Source organism: Rhodamnia argentea, chromosome 8 (assembly GCF_020921035.1).
Source record: "Rhodamnia argentea isolate NSW1041297 chromosome 8, ASM2092103v1, whole genome shotgun sequence".
Taxonomy (NCBI): domain Eukaryota; kingdom Viridiplantae; phylum Streptophyta; class Magnoliopsida; order Myrtales; family Myrtaceae; genus Rhodamnia; species Rhodamnia argentea.
The window spans coordinates 22,100,153-22,122,871 of record NC_063157.1 but is presented as its reverse complement, the minus strand read 5'-3'; the positions used below and the strand labels follow the sequence as shown (position 1 = coordinate 22,122,871).

The window sequence follows — 22,719 nt, the reverse complement described above, 5'->3', positions numbered from 1 at the left end:
CGTCCACCGCCTCGTTGGTGGCTGGCTGAGGTCCTTGGGCACAAGCGAGGGTCGGGAGCCCTCACCGGCCACAACGAGGGGCCGAGAGCCTTGCCCGGAGCCGTAAAGGTCGTGATGCCCTCGCCCAATGCCGGTGAGTATTGCCGGCCCTCGACAGCCACAATCAGAAAAATAAAAAAATGAAAAAAATTAGAAATATTATTTAAAATTTTACGAAAATTATCCACACCGGTATCGGCCTTGCCACATAGTACAGCCGGCGTCCATAATAGCGACTCTTGACCAAAATTGGCCGTAAAGACTATGTTGGCAGATTCTCAAAAGGTTCACTAAATCGATCAAATGAAAAGGATTATGACTTAATTGCATTTAAATCATAGACTTATAAACTTTTTAGGTAATTATCCCAAACTTACGACAAGCAGTTGGAGATTTTAGAAACAGGAGATGTACCAAAGATTGAGGAGAGTACGCCATCTGTATGGGCCTGGGCTGTAGAGGTATCTTCTCCTTGTAAGATATTCAATCTCAAATCCCTATACGATGATTCACGCCATTAAATTCCGATGGACATGTTAACGCCATGGTTTTAATTTTTGCTTATGGATAAAAAGATGGATATGTTACCTTATCATTTTAAAAGTTTCAACTCAGCATATAGTAATCCACGTCATCAAGTGACGTATGATTTGAAGTTTGAGCATATGACGGAATGACTATACAAAGCATGTACCTGTAGTTCAGGGATCACATCGAACAAATTAATATTCTATGGCTTACATTGCGCATTGAGCCAAAGTTCGGAGATCATTTGCATCATTTCTCCGTATTTAAAGAGAACGAAATGCCCAAAATGTAATAGTTCGTAATCCCTAGTTCGTGTGGGCCAACTACAAAAATAAGACCCGACCCAATATGGAAAGTCGAAATTGCAAAATCGAAGCCGAGGCATCAAAAGATGGCCACATGTAGAGCGATGGCTCACGAATGTTGTATAAGCATTTGGGTTGGCGATTCCGCGGACGAGCGAATAGAAAAACGTGGGTGCTTTTGGAGAGACGTTGAAGAAACGGGCCGTAACTTCAAGCCCATATTTTGTTCAGTGCCAGTCCACCAAAGTAGGTGCAGAACTTCTAACTTGCTTAGGCAAGCCTATTCGGAAAATGCCTTCGAAGAAGTGGTGATCAGCAGGCGGGGCCGAAGATCCTTCCTAGATCGGCCCAAATTTGTTGCCCGTGATCAGACCTGTCATGTGGATGGGTCGAGTTGAATTGTGAGTTGGGTTATAAATGGTCCGACCCAAATAGACCCATTTATTGGAACGCAAATCTAACGACGCATACTCGACCAAACTCATATCTCTAAATTAATTTCATTTTTAATTAAATTTAGGAAAGCTCGTACCTAAATTGAGGTTAGAGTATGGGAGTGAATGCGTGCGAGATTGAGTGAGGACCAAAGATAATGCATATTGGATAGAGGGTCATAGAGGTGGGTTGGGTCTAAATAATTTGTAAACTCATTTACAACACGTTTAACACTTATATTATATTTAAACCCATTTGTGACTCATTTATTAAATATAATTAACCTATATAACAACTCAATACATCGTATATAAGTTAAGTAATGAGTTTACAACCCATTTTGATAGGTCTACTCATCATTGATGATCATCTCTACTATGAGAGCTAGCCCGGCCTTAGGTCCGCCATTGAGAGTTTAAGACCAGCCCAGATTACACAGGCGAAGTAGCTTCCGCATGGTGCATCCTAATTTAGTCCATGATAGACTCGATAGTTACGCTTTTCTTGTTATTCATGCAAAGATTAGCTCCTCATGTTCGCTTTATGTCTTTCTAAATCGCTATAGAGTAGAAGCATGGTTAAGCCATGCAACACATAATTTTCCAGTACGGTGATCGCTCATTCCAACTCGATGAGTCGAAAATTAGCCGACCCCTCGTGCGAATTCATTGTCCTTGGAGAAGGTGCGTGTGCCTCGCATGACAATTTCCAAGGAAAAAATAAGGCTTTATCTCTTGGCACTAAACATGTGAGAAAACATTTTTGGCGAGGGAGATAATTTAGATAAATGAACCTTGAACTTTGACTTAGTATGCAATGTTTGTTTCTAATTTTTTTAAAATTTTTCAATGTGTACGGACACCGCCTCATCTCAGTGTGTGTCTTGAGGTGTTTGGTGTCGTACGGGTTCTGCAGGACTGGTTGATTTTGGAGAGGACAAGAACATAGGGCGTATAAAGTTGCTGCTGATATGTTCTTGCTTTGCCTCTGCATGTTGCATTAGTTCATCTTCTTTCTTCTCCTGAATCTCCATTCGCTTCTTTTTGTTTTCCTTTGCCTTTGCGAGGAATCTCCTCCTTATATTGTTTTTGGAGGATTCTTGTCCTTTGTCCCTCCCTGCCCAAGAATTTTGAACTTGCTTGCAGTGCAGACACGGCAGAGGTTGTCGTTAAGGTTTACGACCTCTCTTTCTCTCTCTCTATCTGGATTGGCTGGAATATGTCCGTTTCATCAGTTAAAGACACTCTGTCTGTGTTTGGTCTGTGAGGAATTCTCTTTTGTCTTCCTACCCTTGTTTGGTAAGTCGACCCGTAGTGTTTGGAGTTGATGAATTTTCCGGGGAAAATGGCGGCTTTTAAAGCTGTCTTAGGGCATTTAAATGCTTTCTCGTTGCTAAAACCAGACGGTGGTGGCGAGCAGATTTCCAAATGCTTTTTCATCGGAATCTCTTGAACCTCCCTCCCTCTTATCTTTTTCTTACATCAAGAATCTTGAAGATTCCCAATACCCTTTGCTTCACTTTGGTTTTGAATTTTTCGAGAAAACCACTGTTTCAATAGCATCGACATCTATTGTTATTAAGACTAAAAGAATGGTTGATCCACATAGGAAATGATCGCAGGAAAGGGCTACGATATTTGAGACCACGATCTGGGCTATCAAGATAGCACTAATCTGTGTAGGGATTGGGTCCTGCCTAATCCTGTTCAAGATTGCAGTGATCCCATACACATCGACCTTCCTCATCTCCACTGTCCCCAGCTTCTGGAGCTCCATCAAGGCCTTCCTGTCCCCACCTTACATGTACATCCTCCTCAATTTCATTATCGCCGCCATTTTCGCTTCTTCCACCTTCCACCACCCGAGCCAGATCATCAAACCTGTGAAAAAAGGCTCTCCTCTGAATCTGAACTTTGGTTTCAAAAGTGGAGAAGATGAAGCAGCAGTCTTTGAGGTCACTGTTGCGCAAGGAGAAGCCGCCAAAGAGTCTCGTCTTCAAGATCAAGAATGGAAAAATGTCGCCTTTACTCAAAATCAAGAAGAAGAAGAAGAAGTGGTCAAGCCAATGGTGGCAGCGGCGGCTTCTGTTGACAAGAACCAATGTGATCATGAACTTTAGGCAAATATGTAATGCCATACCCGAATTTTTAATTTGTTCAACGCAATCCCCGAACTTTTTGTAAATGTTAAATCTAGTCTCTATACTATATGAAAAATTTAGTATTATCCTTTCATTGATTCAAGTTTGGAGACAACAGCCCGAAAACTAAATTGATCATGTATCAAAAGTTCAAATATCACATTGAACAAATTAAAGGTTCGGGGACGACACTGCGCATTAAATGGGCCAAAATTCAAAGACTATTTGTATCATATTCCATTTCTAATGTAAGGACTTTCGTTCCGCTCACATTTCGACCAAGCACAGCAAAATCCGAATCCTCGGGCTCAGATGAGCAGCTCTTAGCTCAGTTTCTTTGTGCCAAAAAGACTCGGTCACAGGAACTTAGATGACTTACGGGCCGGTAAACAGAAACCACCTTGACCGGATACTGGAGGGGCACCCGATCGTTACGTAGATTTCAAGGCTGGAACTGAGTAAATTACATTGGCTGTATTACAACATATTGTTTCAGGAGCCTGAGCTCTTACACATCTCACCTCGTCAATTGTCACAAACAAAAGTCGCACGATAATCAATCTACTATCAAAAACATTATACAACGAATGAATAATCGATCTCTATCCCATTTCAAATGCCAAAAAAGAAAAAAAAGAGAATTCTACCAATGTTTTTTTTTTTATGGGAACAAAAAGTCAATCAAATTTTGACGACGCAACAACGTGTTTGAACGAGTTGACCGTCTCGTTCCAAGTCAAACTCGCGAACCCTTCCACCTTTCTTCCCTCGCTCATCGGTCACGACGTCGGATTACGCTCCCGACTCAACGAGTCACTCAGGAACGTCTTCGCGGCGTCCAAACTCGGGAAGTACGTCGGCTCCAGGAACATCTGACTCAGCGAGTCGTCCCTCTCGAGGCTCATCGCCGCTCGGTTCGCCGTCGCCTCCAAGCTCCCCACCGCGACCACGAGCACCTGCCTGTACGCGAAGTAGAACCTCTTCATCGCCGACTCGATCGCCTGCAACGCTTGCAGGAGATGGACCTTCGCGTACTGGGCCATCTTCTCGCCGCTGAATAACCTCATCGCCGCCTCCTGCACTCTCGGCCCTCCCGTCGGATCCACCTCGACGCCGAGGATGTACGGCACCTTGTGCTTCAGGTCTCTGCACTTTCTCGACATCGCGACGAGCCCTCTCGAACGGAAGCAGAACGCGGCCGTCTCGCTCCGGAGGTCTAGCTGGTTCTTTAGCCGGAGGAAATCCTCCGGATCCATCAACAGGTGAAGGTCTTGGATCTCCGTCATTAGCTTCCACGTCCTCTCGAGCAAGTAACAGTGGGTCGCAGCCATCTCGAAGCTCTTGCTCTCGATTCGTTCCTCGATGCGATTCAAGAGCTCGTTCGATGTTTGGATCCACGACTCTAGGATTTGGTGCGACGTGTAGAGGTTCTGATTCTCGCGATTCTGGATCTGGTGATCGTACGGATTCTTCTTGAGCGAGTGAAGCTCGCTCGGCTTGCAAACGGCGTCGTATTCCAGGCTCGGCTTGCCCGTCAGGTTCGGCTCTCCCAGGCCTAGCGTGTACGGACACCGCCTCATCTCGCACTCGATGGTGTACAGGATCTTCTGCGCCGCGTCCTCCGACGTCTGCCACGTCAGCAGCCTGGGCAGCAGGCTGGTTTCGCTCGAGCGGCTCACCACCGTGGCCGCGGCCTCTCCTCCGGGAAGCCGCCAGACTTCGGCCGAGCTGCCGTCGCGGGCCAGTACGCCGAGACCCGAACTCAAGTCCGCGATCGGGGCGCCGCCGCGTGTCTCCGCCTCGTCCTCCTCGTTCTCGATGATGGCCGCTATGAGCCCGATCTGGGTCGCGGCCAACGACTCGAGCCGGCGCTTCCACTCGGGCCGGTTCGCGTACGGCCTGGGGTCGGACAAGACGGTCGAGACGAACCGGAAGGTGATCTCGAGCGCCTGCAGGGCCGGCGTGAGCAGAGGCTCGGACTTCCAGTCGGGGAACTCTCTGCGGGCCCATAGCCTCCTCAGCTCGGGGAGCCGCAGGTAATACTCGTAAGCGGAGGAAGCGGAGTCGGAGGCCGCGGGAACGTCGGAGCCGGCGCGGAACGGCGTGGGGATCAGCAGGTGGAGCTTGTTGGAGAGCCTGGGCGACTTCCTGGACATGTCGGAGGTACTTGTCGTGGCTCTCTTTGCTGTCCAATCTAAATCGACCATTTTCGCAGCGTGAAACGATGAAAGAGAAACAGAGGCTTCTGGTGGGTTTTGGCTTGGCTTTGTTGTTTGAAACTCGAGGAGGAGGAGGAGATAGAGAAGGGTATATATAGAGAGGGAAAGCGGATAGATGATGATGTGGTAGAGAGAGAAAGGCGTGTGGAATGGGAAAATTGGTGGTGGCATCGGGAACGACCAATTTCTCAAAAAGTCGTCGTTTTTAATTTATTTATTTTTAATCCGACCATTTTTTTTCTTTTAAGAATTTGAATCGAAACAGCTATCCACAAAACCTAACGAGGAGGAGAGTGTCTGTATCTGGAAGGGGATAGAGCTGGGAAATTTCAGGGGGTTGGAACATGGAACCGTTGAAGTTGGACCTTTCGTTTTCTTTTTTCTTTTTTCTTTTTCTTTTTTTTTAGGTCTTTGTTCGAGTAAAAGGGGTAGTGTCGATGGGGTGCGACTCCCCTGTGGTGTCTTTCTGCGTGACAGCCCAGTGTTACCGTGCCACGTGGAGTCATTGTAATCTCTCTCTTTTTTTTTTCTTTTTTTTCTTTTTTTTGTTGGTCAGAAAACTTATATAATTTGATGGGGCCAGTGGATATCCTAGTGGGAGATGCCGACTTATGTAGTTGGGACTTCGGCAAAGTACTGGGAAAGTATTGTTAGGACAAACGAGAGGATGGCATCTTACCCACAAATTCAGATCGTTTCAAGACAAATTTTGTTAGGTTGGAGGTATTCATTTGCCAATTTACCTACCTTCTTTGCCTTCCATGTGCCTAGTTTACGTTTGGTTCTTTTTGTTCGTTTATGCCTTTATGGCATATAGACGTGGATTATCATGGATGATAGGAGCGGATCGTCTATTACTGATATTAAGGAGCGAAATTTGTGAATCGATCGGTCTTGCGACATTAAAGTTGGGTAGATTTTGTAGGGAAAAACTCGATCCGAGTCTAATCTTTTGAGTGTTATCGATTATTTGTACCTTCATATACCATATAAGACCACACGAAACACGAAAATGAAAAGGAAATCTCTTCTCACCTCTTCTAATTACTTAATACGATAAGCATATTTCCAATTTCGAAAAACCCGTGTCATGAATTGGCGAGAATTGGTGCCTCGAAATTTTGCAATCGGAATCCACGAAAAAGATGTGGTAATGTACTTCTTCTAGGTTTCTTCGCGGGAGTCGAAATATGAGGCGTGCCTAATGCAATGAGCAACGTGGCGATTATGGATTAATTGCATTGAAGGTCCACAATTGCTGCTCCTGTCGCTGTCGGATTGCGCAAATTATGGGACTCGGAATCGCGTCCCTGCTTCCCGACCAGCCTACCATGGAAAATTGAATGCGATTCCTTGGCCGTCTCGTGGGGCGTGAAAAATCTGCAAGTTTGGAATCGCGGCATGATGGCTGGAGGATTTTGAGGGCGAGCCCCTGTAATCTGTTCACCTTTCCCTTTCCAGAGTTCAGCCCCAGAGCACCAAAGAGAAAAATGGAAACAGGGAAAAGGGACCCGACAAGTTTTTAGAACTGTTTATATTGGCTCTTCTTTGTTTCTTTGGGATAAAGATGATGATTACGCCCACAATCAACTACAAAAGCACTTGGGTGGTCGTTAATTGTCTCCCTCTCTTGTTCAGACTTTTCTCCGGCTGCGCTACGCCAATGGTTCCCAAGATTCGAATTTATCCCACTAAAGCTTGATTGAAAGTGTAGCTTAAAACATTCTTACACTCCACTTCGTGTGTAAGATGAATTTAAAAAAAAAAAAAAAGAGAGAGAGGCTTGATAGACTCTTGTTTTGATATAATGCAAAAAATATCGTGGGATCGTTACTAACCGTTCTAAAAACTTAAACAAATAGCTGATCGGTTGATTTGATACATAACGTTCCAGTATTTTTCTCTTGTTATCAGGATGTTTTGCGGATATTTCACAGGATTTGGATTAGGTTATAGCAACGTGGTGTCTTTCTTGTCAACTCGCACTCCTACCGTAGTCGTAGCCTAGCCTGGCCTAGCCTAGCCCAAACCAACCAAAATCATCTGTTCCGCTCACCATGCACGAGAATAATTGGCCCACTCGAAAATGGCGAGAGCTGTTTTCCCATCTCCTCCTCCTGTCTAATCCCACGAATCAAAAAACCGTGGATCAACCCGGCGGTGGGTCCGACCCTATCTTGGTGTGGTTTATCCTCCACAAAAATAAAAAAAAACAAAAACATTAGTCGGCGGGGAAATCTCGGAGGGGGGAGTCCGCACCACGTGCTAGTGCTAATGGGATTCGCTCGTTCACCTTGAACGGGTCCAAGTGGCGTGGCTAGTGCCTACCTCGTTCCTCAAACCAAACAACGTTTTACTTTCCGGGTCTCCGAGTTGAATATTCCTCTCTTCTTTTCTGGTCATCCGAATTCAAACCATCAATTGATTAACACGATTTCTTCTTTACCGTCAGTCGGGTTCCGATAATGTTTGGACCTTTGTCCTAATCCGACAAGTCGTCAAAGAGCGTATCAAAACGATCTAGCATACCGTAATTGGCTCCTTAAAGAAGTGGGTTATTACCAATACTCCAATATCACGTCACTTGATGCGTCAATTTTGTAAATTGATTCATGTGAGTGTTTCATGCAGCCTTTCCTATCAGCATCGGCTATTAGTGCGGGTATTGAGAAAATTATCCAAAAAATCATAAAATTATTACAATTTGATTAATTTATTCCTAAACCTTTTGACAATTCAGTCATTCCGATCGATTTTAGTAGGAAGTTATTGACGTGGATGTCGGCCGTCCCAAGTGGCACAATCGATACCGACATGAAAATAAATTTTATTTTTTTATTATTTTATTAATATTGAGGGTATGCAAGGGCGTCGGCCACCGAACGAGGCTTGGCTACAAGCGAGGGCGGGTGAGGACTGCAAAGCCCTTGTTGGCTGTGGGTAAGGGTCACGACCCTCGCCAATCACGAAGCGATGTCCACGCGAATAATTTCCTATCAAAATTAGTCGGAGGACTAAACCGGCCAAAGTGTTTGCTAAAACGTAATAAATTTATAACTTTTTGGATAATGTTTCTCGCGGGTGTAGCGGGTTTTGTAAGGTACTTGACAAACAGTTCAAAGTTTGAGAAGTCTACTGTGATTTTCAAAAACATAGACGTCGGATGTCAAGGTGTTGAATTTTTACAATATATTTATAGATAAACAATTCGCAAATAACTATAAATGTGTAATTCGGTCAGACTCATACGGAGTAAGCGTTTCTTGTGCATTCTGTGGAGAGGAGGATGGACTCGGCCGCGGAAGATAAGAAGCTTCTCCGAGTTGGACTCAATCACCGCGTTTACCGCTTCCGATGTTGCGCCAAGCCAATCACACCGCCATCGTGTGGGACACGTGTCGGCACGCTGATGGGGGGGTGGGGGCCAGAGTCGGCTCGGTGGCATCCAAATCGGCGGCTGCCTTTTCTTCCCCATGAAGTCCAACTCCCAGCTGGTCACGCGGCTGAGCACGTGACATGCCCCTGATCCGACATGCGTTTTAGTGCATATGCCCCCCACGCTCCTTCCCACATGATCCCGTCCCGAATTTATTAAGTGGCAAACGGGCTGCGGGTGTAACTTTATGATGAGAGCACGGATTGATCGCGTGTAATTGATAAATCTATCATGCTTGAAAATATGTACTTTTTAAATATATGTCAGATGTACTTTTTTTATCAACCGCATCTGAGTAATGAGAAATCGCAAAACCATATTGTATATCCACCTAGTACAATGCCTTCATAGCTAACACGAATTTTGACATAACTTAGGTGAGCTGGCCTATAGAAAACTGATATGAAAAAGAAAATTGTCAAAAAAGTCCTAAACATGTTACGTTTTTACCCGTCGAGCCATAAACCTTTTTAATTTTGGCAATTTAATCTTGAACATTTTCATATTTTGTTAATTAATTCCATCCGATCAATTTTGTTCGGAAATCGCGAACGTAGACACCGGTCATCCTATGTGACACGGTCGGTGGTGACGTGGATAATTTTTAATAAAATTTTAATATTTTATCGAATTTTTAATTAGTTTTGTTCATTTTTTTCCTTCTTTTTCCTTTTTATTTCTTATCTCAGTAGCCGACGATACGTCGGCAATTTTCAACTAAATTAATTGGATGGACTCAATTGGCAAAAAAGAAAAAGGTTTAGGACTCAATTGATAAAATCAAAAGGTTTATGACTGAATTAGCGAACCTATAATAGATTTATGACGTTTTGGATAGTTTTCTTGATACACAAGCGGTGCGAATTTCGACATTCTCAGAATAATCTAAGAATGGTCTTGCAAGTGATATGTAGATTTGTTTTGCCGGAAATTTCTATGACGAAAGATTTTTCAACAAATGCGTGGAGCATTTGGATTTGGTGATTTATCAGGTTCTTGCGGCTACTCCAAACATGAATTAACTAAGCTAACTAAGATAAATCTAACAAATGCAATGAAAGTAAAGCAGATAAAGTGAATTGTGGAGTAAAACTGATAAGTGATATTGATTGTGGCCTTTGTCTTCGACTATTTATAGTGAGGTACAAGTTGCAACCATCGATAGAGGTTACTTTTATACATTATATCCCTAAGTTCTCGGGTTGGCTTCGGTAATTGCTCTCTTATCCATCGGACGGTTGAACATTCAGACTTATCTATTCTGCTTATCCCTTGGTATCACGTACTGATCTTGCGATGTCATCAACGTTTCATTTGGTCAAGTGTCGACCATGACACTTTATTAGCCGCCGACCTATGTTATATATTCCAGGCCCTTTATGTGCATGCCACTCTTATGGGCCTTCTGACTATCTGAAGTCTAGGCCGATTTCTGGTGCCAACAAAATCGAACTTAACGTAGTTCAAGAGATAAATTGCCTTGTGTGCGGAATGACAGAATTGGGAAATTAGACAGAGAGCCCGCGCACGGATGGTTGATCGATCGGAGTTCGAATGATGTAAAACTTGGTCATTCTAAGTCGCGTCGGGGATTCTTAATGGAAATCTGGACTTTTTTAATGCTTGGAGTACACCCGTATCTTTATCGAGCGATGTTTTTGTGACTAGGGACTCTAGGAAACGAGTCAACGTTAACGTGCTAGCACTATTTTGGATGGAGATTGTGACTTTTGGAATTAAGTCAAAGTCTCGAGCGTGGGCTGAAAATTCTTCCGAAAAAATGAGTTTGAATTTCGAAAACCAAACGAATCACATTGCGTGGCCGATCCCATTTAGGGAGGAGTTAACGATTCGCACTTCTTCATCTCTCTCTCAATCTTTTCTTAGGGGTCACCTCTTCTTACTTTTCCTTAACAAAAATCTAAAGGATGGCAGCATGAATTGTCGGTTCCAAGAAAATTCCGCACCTACCAACTGAAAAAGGTGATCTAACATGGCCACTAATGTCGACATACGCAATAATAACTCGAATATTTATTACAAGTAGATCACTTAAGGATCTTCGAAACAAAAAGAAAAAAAATCAATTAAGGATTGCATTGTACGAACACGACAAACGAAGTTCCTTCACCTTTTGCCTTTTTTTTTTCCGGGAAGTGGTGGCGACGGATGAAAAAACTTTTATACATGCGTCCAGGATTGATTCTAGGAGTTGTAAACTTGTAATCTACAAACGTATGATTTCATGTTTTGCTCAACCACATGGTTTTGGCACCATGTGCCGACATCGTGAAAGGTTCCCCATTGTCCGTGACACGAGTGCCCTTTGCTTTGCTTCACGGTTCCTTATTTCCACCTTGATCCAAACTCCCATCTCCTTGTGATCGGGGTTTCGAAAACCGCACCGGATTGACCGGTCCGATCAGTTTAGTATTCAAGACTTCTGATAGAGGTGCTAGCTCACATCGGTCGAAGGTTTTTTTTTTTTCCCCATTTAAGAAAGGTTTCATGGGGAGAAATTTGCAAGTCGATCGTGAAAAGAAACATTTTCGCGTGTACAGAGAGCAGCATTAAATCCTCTTGCCGTATGAAAATCCTTTAATTTCCGCTACACTGGTTAAACGAGTGGGTCGGGTCTAGTCGAGTTTGGGCCAGGTTGAAAATGGTCCGATCTAAATAGACCAATTTAATCCGTTTGTTTTACATATTTTCATGCAATGTATCTAGTGGCCGATGCCCGATCCGATTCATACACAACACATACCCCGACTCATGTTCATAAAATACTTCCATGTTTAATCAAATTTAGGAATGACTCGTATATAAACCGAGATAAGAGTGCAGAGTGAGTGAGTGTAAGAATGAAGAGAGACTTATGGAGTTGGCTTAGGTCTGAGTAAATTATAAACTCATTTATGGTCCATTTAACACCCATATGATGTTTAAACCTATTTATGAATCATTTATTGAATATAACATAACAAACCCGTATAAAAACTTAGCCCATCATATATGTGTTAAGAAATAAATTTATGATTCATTTTGACAAGTCTAATTATCGCACATAAAATGTCGCGGAGAAGGCATAGTTTTAGCGAGCAATGGCAATCAACCCGGGTATATACAATATTAGCAATGATTACCTTATCCCATAGATGTTTCCACGTGTTATTTTGGATTAGGGTTGCTTGTGGGAAACCAATGTAATAGTTATGTCAGTGTTAAAAAAATCATATTTCTAAACTAATCCGAAGTTGAGATGACGTTAAGCATGTAGATATCAAAGGCGGCAGCATCTTGACCGGGGAGAGATAAGTTGGGAAGTGCATCTAGAAGCATAGTGCCCATTTTGTTGTCTCAAGTTAGATTAATAGTATTACACGGGAGACGGTTGGTGACCTGCTTTCATGACTAGATTTTGTCAATGACGTTCAAAAATTAAAGAAATTAACATGTGAACATACTAATATATATACATATACACAAAATCAGACCCTGATAATTATGCTAGACTTAACTATAAAAAAAAGAATGTCACGCTTTAATTAATTGAATGATATGATGGTTATAAGAGCAAATAAGCATATATTGTATTCTAGTATTTTTTTTTTTCATAATCCCTTTAATAAGTAGAATAGATATTATGTGCAGTTAATCATCTTCTCTATCAATACAATATGGTTTAAAAAACCTTTTCACTCTTGTTGATTCTCATTTATATATGTAGATCATTTGAATCATAAAAGCGGAAAGCGCTCCCACAAAGACATACAGTGAGAAAATTACTAATTTAGTCCTACATTTTTCAATTTTGTCAATGTAATCCTAAACATTTGTGCGACATTGTTTCGAGTGAAGCCGTCTACTTTAGAGTGCCACTTAAGATGTTGTTTCAAGTGAAGTTGTCTATTTTAGAATGCCACGTAGGATGGCCACGTCAAATCAGTAATTTTGTGATAGCAACCGAAAAGTGTAGGATTATACTGGCAACATTGGAAAGTTTGTGATTAAATTGACATTTGTGCATTCGTTTAAGACTGATTTGGTAATTATTTAATAGAATTACAAAATAAGTCATAAATCTATTGTAATTGTGTTAATTATTTTCTAAACATTTTTTTACCAATTCGGTTCCAAACTTTTTGCATCTATGCTGATTCGATCCATTCGATCGGTTTTGGTTGAAATTCGTTGACGTGGACTTTAAAAAAATATATTATAATAAGTTATTTGTTATATTTTTTTTTCTTCCCTCGGACTTAGGGCTGGCGATCTTTGCTGGGCTAAGTCCCGAAAAAAAAAAACTAAAGAAAAGACAAGAAAAGAGAAAATTAAAAAAATATAAGAATATTATTAAAAAAAGCTCTAAGTCAAGGCCAACCGGCCAAAATTGGCTGGTAGGATTGAATTAGTATAAATATCAAAGGTTTAGGATTGAATGGGAAAAAAAAAGGATTTATAACCTGAATTGGTATAACTGAAATATGTTTAGAATTTTTTTGGTAATTTTACCGTAATTATTTCGACTTGCAGCTTATATTCATTCTAATAGTTGAGATCATACTCCGGGAAAATGCAATCCTCGTTCGGGGGCCACCATATGTGATTTTGATTTGGTCGCGTCATTTCGAAACCATTCTTAGACAAAAAAAAAAGAGTAAAAAAGGTATGGAGATGCAAGTGAAAAATTGCGACCGTTGTGCACTGTTCTGCCGATGTTTGACCTCTCTGAGATAAGATAAGCCTCGGACCGAGTCCCGAGAGGACGATAAAGAACGGCTGTGCAGCCATCGGCGACAAAGATTGCGATGCTTAGCGTTAACGCGGAAATTGATCGTGTTCATACTTGTGTCCCTTTCTTAATACGATGTTCCGATCGATGTCGGATAAACCTTCGTTTCCGTTGACCCTTCTGCCATGTCGTGGGGACCAGAGTCAAAACAAATTCTGTATTAGGGCTTCTTTGCACCGGCGAGAGACGCCGGTCCACTTCCTCCGTCGATGAGCGGCCGGGTAAAGAATGGAAAGAGTAGGAGTGGGAAAGTCATCCGAACCGGATAGAGATGAGGTCGAAGTAATTCGATGTTTTCGAGATTTCGACGAAACCGTTTTCGGATCCTAAAACCTTTATGGTCTAAGGTCCATTCGTTTTCCCCTCCCGCGACCAATAGCCCAAACCGAATAGCGACCGCGATTGCTTCTAATTTCTTGGATCGGAGTCGAGCGAGAAGCGGCATGTGATACGCCTCGGCGATTTCCTACCCCGTGAAGATTTTAGCATGAGAGCAAAGCTGCGCGTATTGATATATTACCGATATGGCAACACGCTAAACGACGAGGCAATACAAATAGCATGTGCTATGTTTGGGTAAATGACACGAATGGTCAATGATCATTGACTTCATGTGCAATGTGGTCCATGAATTTTAAATTTTATTCAATGCGCTTCCCGAATTTTAGTCCAGTGTGTAGTGCCGTCTCGGTACTTTGGGTATATGTTCAATTTAGACATTGAGCTGTATGAAAATGTTCAACGTAAGTACAACACCGGACATTTTTATACAATCCGAAGACTGGATCGAACATGTAATAAAAGTTTAGGGATCACATTGATCAAATTTAAAGTTCGGGGACGATTTTACACATTGGGCTAAAATTCGGAGACCACGTTGAATAAATTTAAAGTTCACGAACCGTATCACACATTTGAGTCGAAGTTCGGAGATTATTTGTGTCTATCATCCCGCTATGTTTTAAGTGCCATGTGTTTAATTGAACCGGGTCACACCTTAAACGGCGTCTCACTTAACCCGATGGGCCGAAGAGCGCCTAGGCTTTGCTGCGGAAGTTTCTTTTAAGCTCGATCAAAGAAACTTTATTCTTTTGGGCCTATGCTTGCCCAATTGGGCCAGAACTAGAATGAAAACACCAATAGACAATGATAATAACGATGATGAGTTTTATACAAATTACATATTATGTTTTTCTTCCCATAAGAATTAATCTGAGCTAGTTAATTGCCAAAAAAATAGGGTTATATCTTAAATTTTGAGAAAAATTGCATTTAAAAAATGGTATTGTATATTATGTACCAAAATCAAATTTTCTTTGGTCATATTTATACCAAAATCAATTTGCAAACCAATAAAAAAACCACCGTCCGCCCTAGTTTTTTTTTTTTTTTTTAATTTTCCTCTCTCTTTTATTTTCACGCACTTTCTTCTTCAACCTCTATGGATGGGAGGGTTCAGCTAGATCTATCATTCCTCTCCATTTTTTTTTTTCGAATGTTTTGATACTCTATTTTCTTTTCTTGCTTTTTTCACTCTTTGGAAACTTTTCTCTTCCGATTTAATCTAGATATGCAAGTTTCTCTCTCCCATTTTCGAGGAGATTTCTATCCCGATCTAATTTAAACTTAGGATTTTTTTTGCGCATATATTTTCGGGGTTTAGTTGGTGAACAAGTCCAGTTTCAAAAGAGATCAAAGGGTCTTCGTGAATGTTTCTCTCTCACATGTGTCAAATCTGTGCTCATTCAGCTTTTTCATTTCACTCGATGATGGTGTTGGGAACACCAAATCTAGACGTGCACCGTTGAAAGGCAAAACCGTGGCAACAGATGGAGATCTCGATGCGTGCTCATTATCGAAGACGAATTCGGTGATTGACTATCGATTTTGGTGTTTATGCTCGTTGAGCATGTGATTGGAGCTTATTTTGTTGTGAAATTGTCGAGGATTTCTCTTAATTTGCTGTTAAAGTAAGATATTCTTTTTTTTTTTTTCGTATTTCGAGAAAGTAAATGGAACGTTATTTTCACATAAAATAAATCAGTAATAAGCGCGGTCTTTGTTTTCTTTGCGACAAAAAGGAAATCAGTTTAGAGGCAAATATTCCGACACGTGTCTGTTCATGAATCGTGCACCTAGGTTCGCACTGCCACGTCGAAAGCGAGAAAAAGAAAAATCTGCGGGCGGGTATTTGAGCAACGAAAAGGCCAAAAAAAAAAAAAAAAAAACAAAAACGGATAATTCCTTTGCCTCGAAAAGATAAGATCTTCTTCAGACTCTTAGAAATCTTCATGGTCGAAGCCACACCAAAGATGGCTTCTTCCACGTTCACGTAAGGCTCGACATTTGTCTCGAATTTTCTGGAGATCGCCAATCGTCACCATTACTTTTGAGAATGAGTGTTTCTGCCACTTTTCGCGGGAATTTAGCATCGTTATCGCAGTGCGGCTCGTGCTGCGACCTTCGTCTCCGACCCTGGTTCGATTCTTCTGTAATCTCCCGGCATGAACGTTTCGGTCGGAGCGGCTTGAAGCTGAACGTCTCGAGGTAGCAGGTTTGCTGTGTTGTTCGTGGTTCTGTAGCTTGAGCATTTGGATACGACGATTGAATAGTTTTGATGTCGGCGTTGCAGTTCGAAGTTAAGATCATGCAGCGCGAGGAGGTTTCTATGTAGAGTGACGGAAACGGAAACTGAACCGGAGAGCAATGACGATAGGGTACTTTATGTTTTTCAGTTAATTTTAGCATCAGGAACACGCGGACGGATGTTGTGATTTTGAAGTTTGAAAGCAGGACGCTTGATTGTTTAGACATGCCTCCGTTTTGCTTTACTATGTTTGAAAAATTTTAATGGAAGGCTCTCTAATGAGGTTGGGCTTGAGCTTTTATCTGCTAGTTCGGCTTTGAATTTTTGGTTTCTTGTCCGTTTCCTGTGAAATTCAGTTTTTGCTTTCATCTAATCTGCTCGAATCCGTGAAATCTTGCGTATCGTGACCTTCAGTAGTTTAATTTTCCATGAACATGATCGGGGAGATGCAGTGTCAGTTCTAGAAAAACTCAGCTTTGAGGATTTAGGTAGACGGAGAACTAATTCTCATTTTGCAGTAGGAAAATTTGTTCTCGCTTTCAAGTAGATAGCTTGGAACTATTTTACCGAATTCCTGCCGTGGGAAAAAGCTAAAACCATTGGGACGAGCATGGCTTTGCGCTGGACTTCTTCCCTTCCATTTACTCTATGTGGTGTTTGCACAATAAATTTGGGCATTGAGTGAATCATGCCATCTGCTCTCTCTCTCATCTTTGTATTTAATAAGCATCCTACATACTAATCATCTAGTTTAATTGCATTTTCTCTTTTAGGAGAAAGAAGTACACGAGGACAGAGAAAAAGCATCTTCTGCAAATTCCTTTAAGGAAGGGCAGCTTGGTCCTCAGTCTTCAGGCACAGATGAAAGCATCAATAGTGGATCAGAAAATAAGTCACAAGATGGAATCCAGGTGCCTATTGATTTTGATCGGCCAATATAAGTGGAGCTCCAATTTTCTTTTGTCGGTATCATGTAAATTGTCATGAGTCAATATCTAAAGTGGTACTTTTGTTGTACATGGATGCGTTTTAATTTTTTCGATACATTCTGATATGTACAATCTGCTTACAAGTTGTTCTTTAGGCTATCTTCTAACACTAAGCAGACACTGGAAATTGGTTTGGTTCATCCTAATTGGTTGGGTGGTACTTGAACAGGGTGTTGATGATATACAAATTGCTAGTGGCTCGCCTCTGCCAGGTGTGAAGGTAGTCATGACAACTATATTGCAATATTCATCTGCTATGGACTTTAGATCTCTCTACACTCTCTGACAGTCTCCCTCTTCCTGCATGCACATGTTCATGTTCCTATATTTAACTTTGTTCCAAAACTTGTTTTTGATCTAGCCACAACAACTAGATGAGTCTATGAGGATCTCGAAGGAGACAATTGAAGTTCTTAAGGATCAAGTATTTGGCTTTGACACATTTTTTGTGACCAGTCAGGAGCCATATGAGGTATGCACACATAGGAGGTTTCTTCTGTGTTTATTGCATACTATTTAGAGAAGATTCTGATTCTGAAAGAAGTGAATGGGTATAATGCAACAAAAATTCGACTTCGGAGATCTGATTGAGTATGGCAAATTTCTAAAATAACATAATAATCTAGCATCGAGATTTCTGCAACCAGGTTAATTTATGCCTCTTATCTTTTTAATGCCATCTAGCTATAACTTGTGTTTTATATAAGTATTTGCCAAGTGTTTCAGGCTTCTCTTTTGCCTTTGCCAGGGTGGAGTGTTGTTTAAGGGTAACCTCAGGGGGCAGCCTGCCAACAGTTATGAAAAGATATCAACGAGGATGCAGGTATCATCCTCCTCCTTTCACATTGTTCAATGACTTCTTTAAGTTTCTTATTTGTGACCTCACATTCCATGCACTTTCCCATGTACAGAATAAATTCGGGGATCAATATAAGCTTTTCCTTTTGGTCAATCAAGAAGATAATAAACCTGTGGCAGTTGTTGTTCCAAGGATGACTCTGCAACCAGAGACAACTGGTAATTTTGGAACTTTCCCTGCATTTCTCATTGATAATATCTTCAGATTAGTCATCAATAGTGTGGGACAGTTTGTGGTCATTGAACAACTTACTAATCAATGATGATGTCAACATCGTTTTTTTTCCTTTTTGCAGCTGTCCCTGAGTGGTTTGCTGCAGGGGCTTTTGGATTGGTCACAGTGTTCACTTTACTTCTGCGGAATGTGCCTGTGCTACAGTCCAACTTATTGTATGTAATTTAATCTTTGCTGATTCATTACTTACTCAGAGCAAAAGCATTTTTTTCCCGGGACATGTGGCATATGATTTAGCCAGAGAAGGACAGTTATCTTCTCTTTCCTTCTTGAAACATTGACATTGTCTAGTTCGCAATGGCATTTTCTTCTTCTTCATAGAAAGATATATATTTCGATATATTTGCTACTGCTTCAGGTCGACATTTGACAACCTCGACTTGTTGAGGGATGGTCTACCTGGAGCCCTTGTAACTTCACTAATTCTGGGGGTCCACGAGCTCAGCCATATTCTAGTGGCAAAGAACAGTGGAGTTAAGCTTGGAGTGCCATACTTTGTTCCCAGTTGGCAGGTGAGATCTATGGATTTTCCATCTCACACAAACTTTTGCAAGAGAAGAGTAGACAATCCTCCAATGTACACTATAAGGCTATTACACTTTACACTTGTCCACAAACAATGTCCACAAACAAAGTGGTAGTATTGGCATGGTAAAAGGCTCCCATTCACGGTAATTAATTGCTTTTTCTAGATGAAAGGTCCTAATCATGGAATACTGCTTGCTTGAGGTTGAAACTAAAGCCTTCAGTGATCTGTGAATGGTCGTATACTCATATCCATAAGAAGAGCTAGTTCTGAAATGTAGAAGTTTCAGTTCCTTGTCATCTGGCTGAAAATATTCCCCCCCTTCTTTCTTTTCCCTTTCATGGATACTCTAAATTTGTCTTGTGGGAATGAGTTCTGATCCCAATTTGAATTCTAATCACCTGAAGATACAATTTCTTTTGGAAGTCCTTCCTTCTCCAGCTGCAACATTCTGGAAGATTTATTGTGACCTCGGGCATCATTGAGACATCTTAGAGATTTGAGTCCTTTGAGATTTGCAGACTAATCACATGATCTTGCCACTTGAACCGTATGAAATGTGCTTTCAGGATCTGTGGAAATCATACACCGATGATGCTGCACATTCAGACTAAAGCAGATCACTTTTTGTCACTATGAGCACTAGGGATTTTGCTTCAAAGCATCAGCCTGCACTGCCACCATCAGGAGCAAAAAGAATTATAGTGTTGCTGAAGTGCTAGTAATATTTTTATTTTCTAAAAAGATAAAACAGCTAGGCTACATGATAGATGATGCCCTTATAAACAGTCAAGGTTCTAGGTGATGGCTTGTTTGTTTCTATGCCATCTATTGGTATTACCTCCAAGCACTTCTTTTATCTCTTTTGGCTGGCATTTATGAACTGTTTTTCGTTTAGCTAGTGCAATCTCAGTGATGCAACAGCAAGCATCTCCTTGTGCTGCAAAGGTCTTTGTTTGCAAGCACAAAGGCGATGTTCTTGAGTGTCTATGTAAATCATTTGCATTGTCTAATGAATTCCGTTGGTGGCAGATAGGCTCTTTTGGTGCTATAACGAGAATTGTCAATATTGTGCCCAAGCGTGAAGATCTTCTGAAGGTTGCAGTGGCAGGACCTTTGGCTGGATTTTCCGTGGGTCTCGTGCTTTTGCTTTTAGGATTCTTTTTACCTCCCACAGATGGGCTTGGCGTTGTGGTTGATGCTTCTGTGTTCCATGAGTCATTTCTTGCCGGAGGAATAGGTGAAGCTCTCTTAAAAAGTGAAAATTAAAGCTAATAGTTTTGTTTTGTTTTTTTTTTAAGTATGCAGCCATAGGAAAACTATGGTAATTGGTGTGTTTATGAAGGAGAGAATTTAAATGGCTGGATCATATTTAGGATAATATATTCGTGTGTGTTATTGTTTGTACATCACCATTCACTAGCTGCAAGATCTTCCAAAAAGCTTCTGACTACACTATAATGGCATTAAAAATAATTCTTTCTTTACAGCAAAGCTTCTTCTTGGGAATGTTTTGAAAGAAGGCACTCCCATATCTGTCAATCCTCTTGTTATATGGGCATGGGCTGGACTTCTTATAAATGCGATCAACAGTATCCCTGCGGGGGAGCTTGATGGAGGGCGAATATCATTTGCCATCTGGGGAAGAAAGGTATGCCTTTAAAGATTTAGTGATGGGTGTTTGGTGCATGTATGGGTGTGTTGGTAGTTCTCAAATTAAACCAGAAAGGGCATCTTTTAGTGAGAAGCTCTTTCACTTGCCTAACATATGATCCTGGACTTCGACTATATCTGCTCCATTTTTTTCCCTATCAAAAGATCAGGAGTTTGGGTAGAAAAAAGAGTAACTGGGAAACTGTTCTGTACATTAAAATGGCTCTCAATCGTGCAGGCTTCTGCTCGATTTACAGCTGCCTCAATTGTGCTTCTTGGACTGTCCTCTCTGTTCAACGATGTTGCGTTTTACTGGTTAGCTTTGATATTCTTCCTGCAACGGGGCCCGATTGCACCTCTCTCAGAGGAAATCACTGATCCCGACCAGAAGGACGTTGCCCTTGGAGTTTTAGTGTTGTTCTTAGGTTTGCTGGTGTGTTTGCCCTACCCATTTCCTTTTACAGATCAAGTCATTAGCAGTTTCTAGTTATAAACGCTTTGTATACGTTGGTCTTATGTAGAATGTGAGAGTATAATCAGTAGGCGCCAGGAGGTAGCAAAATAAGGGAGATGCGCCGTCATTTAGTCTATTCTTCATGTTATCACTTTTGAAAAGGAAATGGATATCTGTAGTCAAAGTCAATAATGAGCAATCGCGGATGCCACATTTTTGATAAGGTAACTTCATTGTTTGATGAACTTGTCTGTTGCTTGAAAGAGGAATTTTGTCTTGGATTGGCCTTGCATGGTAACTGCTGTATAGACTCCAGATCCTTATCAACCTACGACACCTGGAGTAAGCTTGCTTGATATTAATCTTTGATACCATCAATCATGGCCTCTTGGTAAAATGCACTTAACATGTATGATCAGATTTTATCCACGAGATAGATACTCTCCTGCAAACTACATCAAGAATTATGAACAAATCCTTTCCTGTCAACTTATTTAATGAAGTGAAAACGCTTGAGAAGCAGGCAATACAAATTTTAATGTCCGACGAGCCACTCCCTGTTGAGGGAGGTCAGATTATTCTAGTCTGTTGGATGAATGTAGGGACATATAAAAGGTATTGAGTGTACAACAGAACACAGAACATCGCTCAAGTGTGAGCAAGGTGCTTGCTGTACATGGATAAAGACAGCTATGAAGAAGCAAATCAGAACAAAGAAAGGGCTCATAAATTAGATTCTTCAAGAAGCCAAAAGCTGCTAATACGTCACAATTTTTCTCTCATGACATGACTTAGCAACTGAGCAATTTTACTATTCAGAGAGATATGGGAACTTACCCAAAAATGAGATTCTGCATGCATTTTACTATGTGGATAAGTGTTGAGAATCTGGCCAGGCATCCATAAACTTGATGCCTGGAACTAGTTTCTGATCAAAGCAAACCAAATTCAAACTAAAGCAAGCTCCAAGCGGAAGCTCTAGACAGTGAGTTCTCTTGTCAAGGGCAATATAATGCGGAGCGTTTTGGGTCATATTTCCTAGAAGTGGCTCTTGTGGACAAGTTGTAAACATGACATAGGACAAGATTTTAGATTGCACAACATTGATGACTTTTTTTCTGCCAAAGCAAGTTAGCAACAGATGATCCTCAACCAGATTTAATTTGTTTTGTCAAGTGTTTTCTAATGTGTTCTGTTTTCTTAATTTCCTTTAGAAATTCCCCCTCCACATTGAATCAGGCCATAATGACCAATTGTTTGTTGGCTGTGTCTTTTCCTGTAGGTTTCAAGCATCGGCATTGACATCATTGAGAATGAATAACCAATAATATATGTATTGTATCAGCATGGAAGATCACTCAGTCATTATTTGTTTTGGTAAGTAAGTTATACATCATTCCTCGACTGAAAATGTCGAATGTGACCCACATGCAAGCCAATATGCCAAAGAAACCACAAAACTTCATTAGTGACTCAAAATCCAATCACCAAATGACCTTAATCCAGGCAAAACCCACCGCTCC

The 22,719-nt window shown here is 41.3% G+C and overlaps 3 protein-coding genes across 6 annotated transcripts; 2 read left to right on the top strand and 1 right to left on the bottom strand.

Annotated features, from left to right (window-relative positions):
* The first annotated feature begins 2,525 nt into the window (after window positions 1–2,525).
* LOC125316317 lies at window positions 2,526–3,426 on the top strand. The gene is made up of 2 exons (XM_048284336.1): window positions 2,526–2,565; window positions 2,990–3,426. Exons 1-2 carry the CDS (start codon window positions 2,526–2,528, stop codon window positions 3,424–3,426), a joined length of 477 nt encoding a protein of 158 aa, XP_048140293.1.
* A 600-nt stretch (window positions 3,427–4,026) lies between these two features.
* On the bottom strand, window positions 4,027–5,706 carry LOC115748194 (nematode resistance protein-like HSPRO1). The gene has a single exon (XM_030684643.2). The coding sequence runs from the start codon at window positions 5,652–5,654 to the stop codon at window positions 4,227–4,229; it is 1,428 nt and encodes a 475-aa protein (XP_030540503.1). The 5' UTR covers window positions 5,655–5,706; the 3' UTR covers window positions 4,027–4,226.
* A 10,567-nt stretch (window positions 5,707–16,273) lies between these two features.
* On the top strand, window positions 16,274–21,438 carry LOC115748204 (probable zinc metalloprotease EGY2, chloroplastic). 4 transcript variants are annotated; one of them, XM_030684653.2, is made up of 12 exons: window positions 16,274–16,441; window positions 16,527–16,611; window positions 17,255–17,392; window positions 17,640–17,690; window positions 17,832–17,942; window positions 18,219–18,293; window positions 18,382–18,487; window positions 18,625–18,718; window positions 18,922–19,075; window positions 20,122–20,329; window positions 20,580–20,740; window positions 20,981–21,438. In XM_030684653.2, exons 1-12 carry the CDS (start codon window positions 16,290–16,292, stop codon window positions 21,227–21,229), a joined length of 1,584 nt encoding a protein of 527 aa, XP_030540513.1. In that variant the 5' UTR covers window positions 16,274–16,289; the 3' UTR covers window positions 21,230–21,438. The 4 variants fall into 4 exon arrangements, with proteins under 4 accessions (XP_030540513.1, XP_048140382.1, XP_048140383.1 ...); XM_048284425.1 differs by having other exon boundaries at window positions 18,189–18,293; XM_048284426.1 differs by having other exon boundaries at window positions 17,637–17,690.
* Window positions 21,439–22,719: the final 1,281 nt, after the last annotated feature.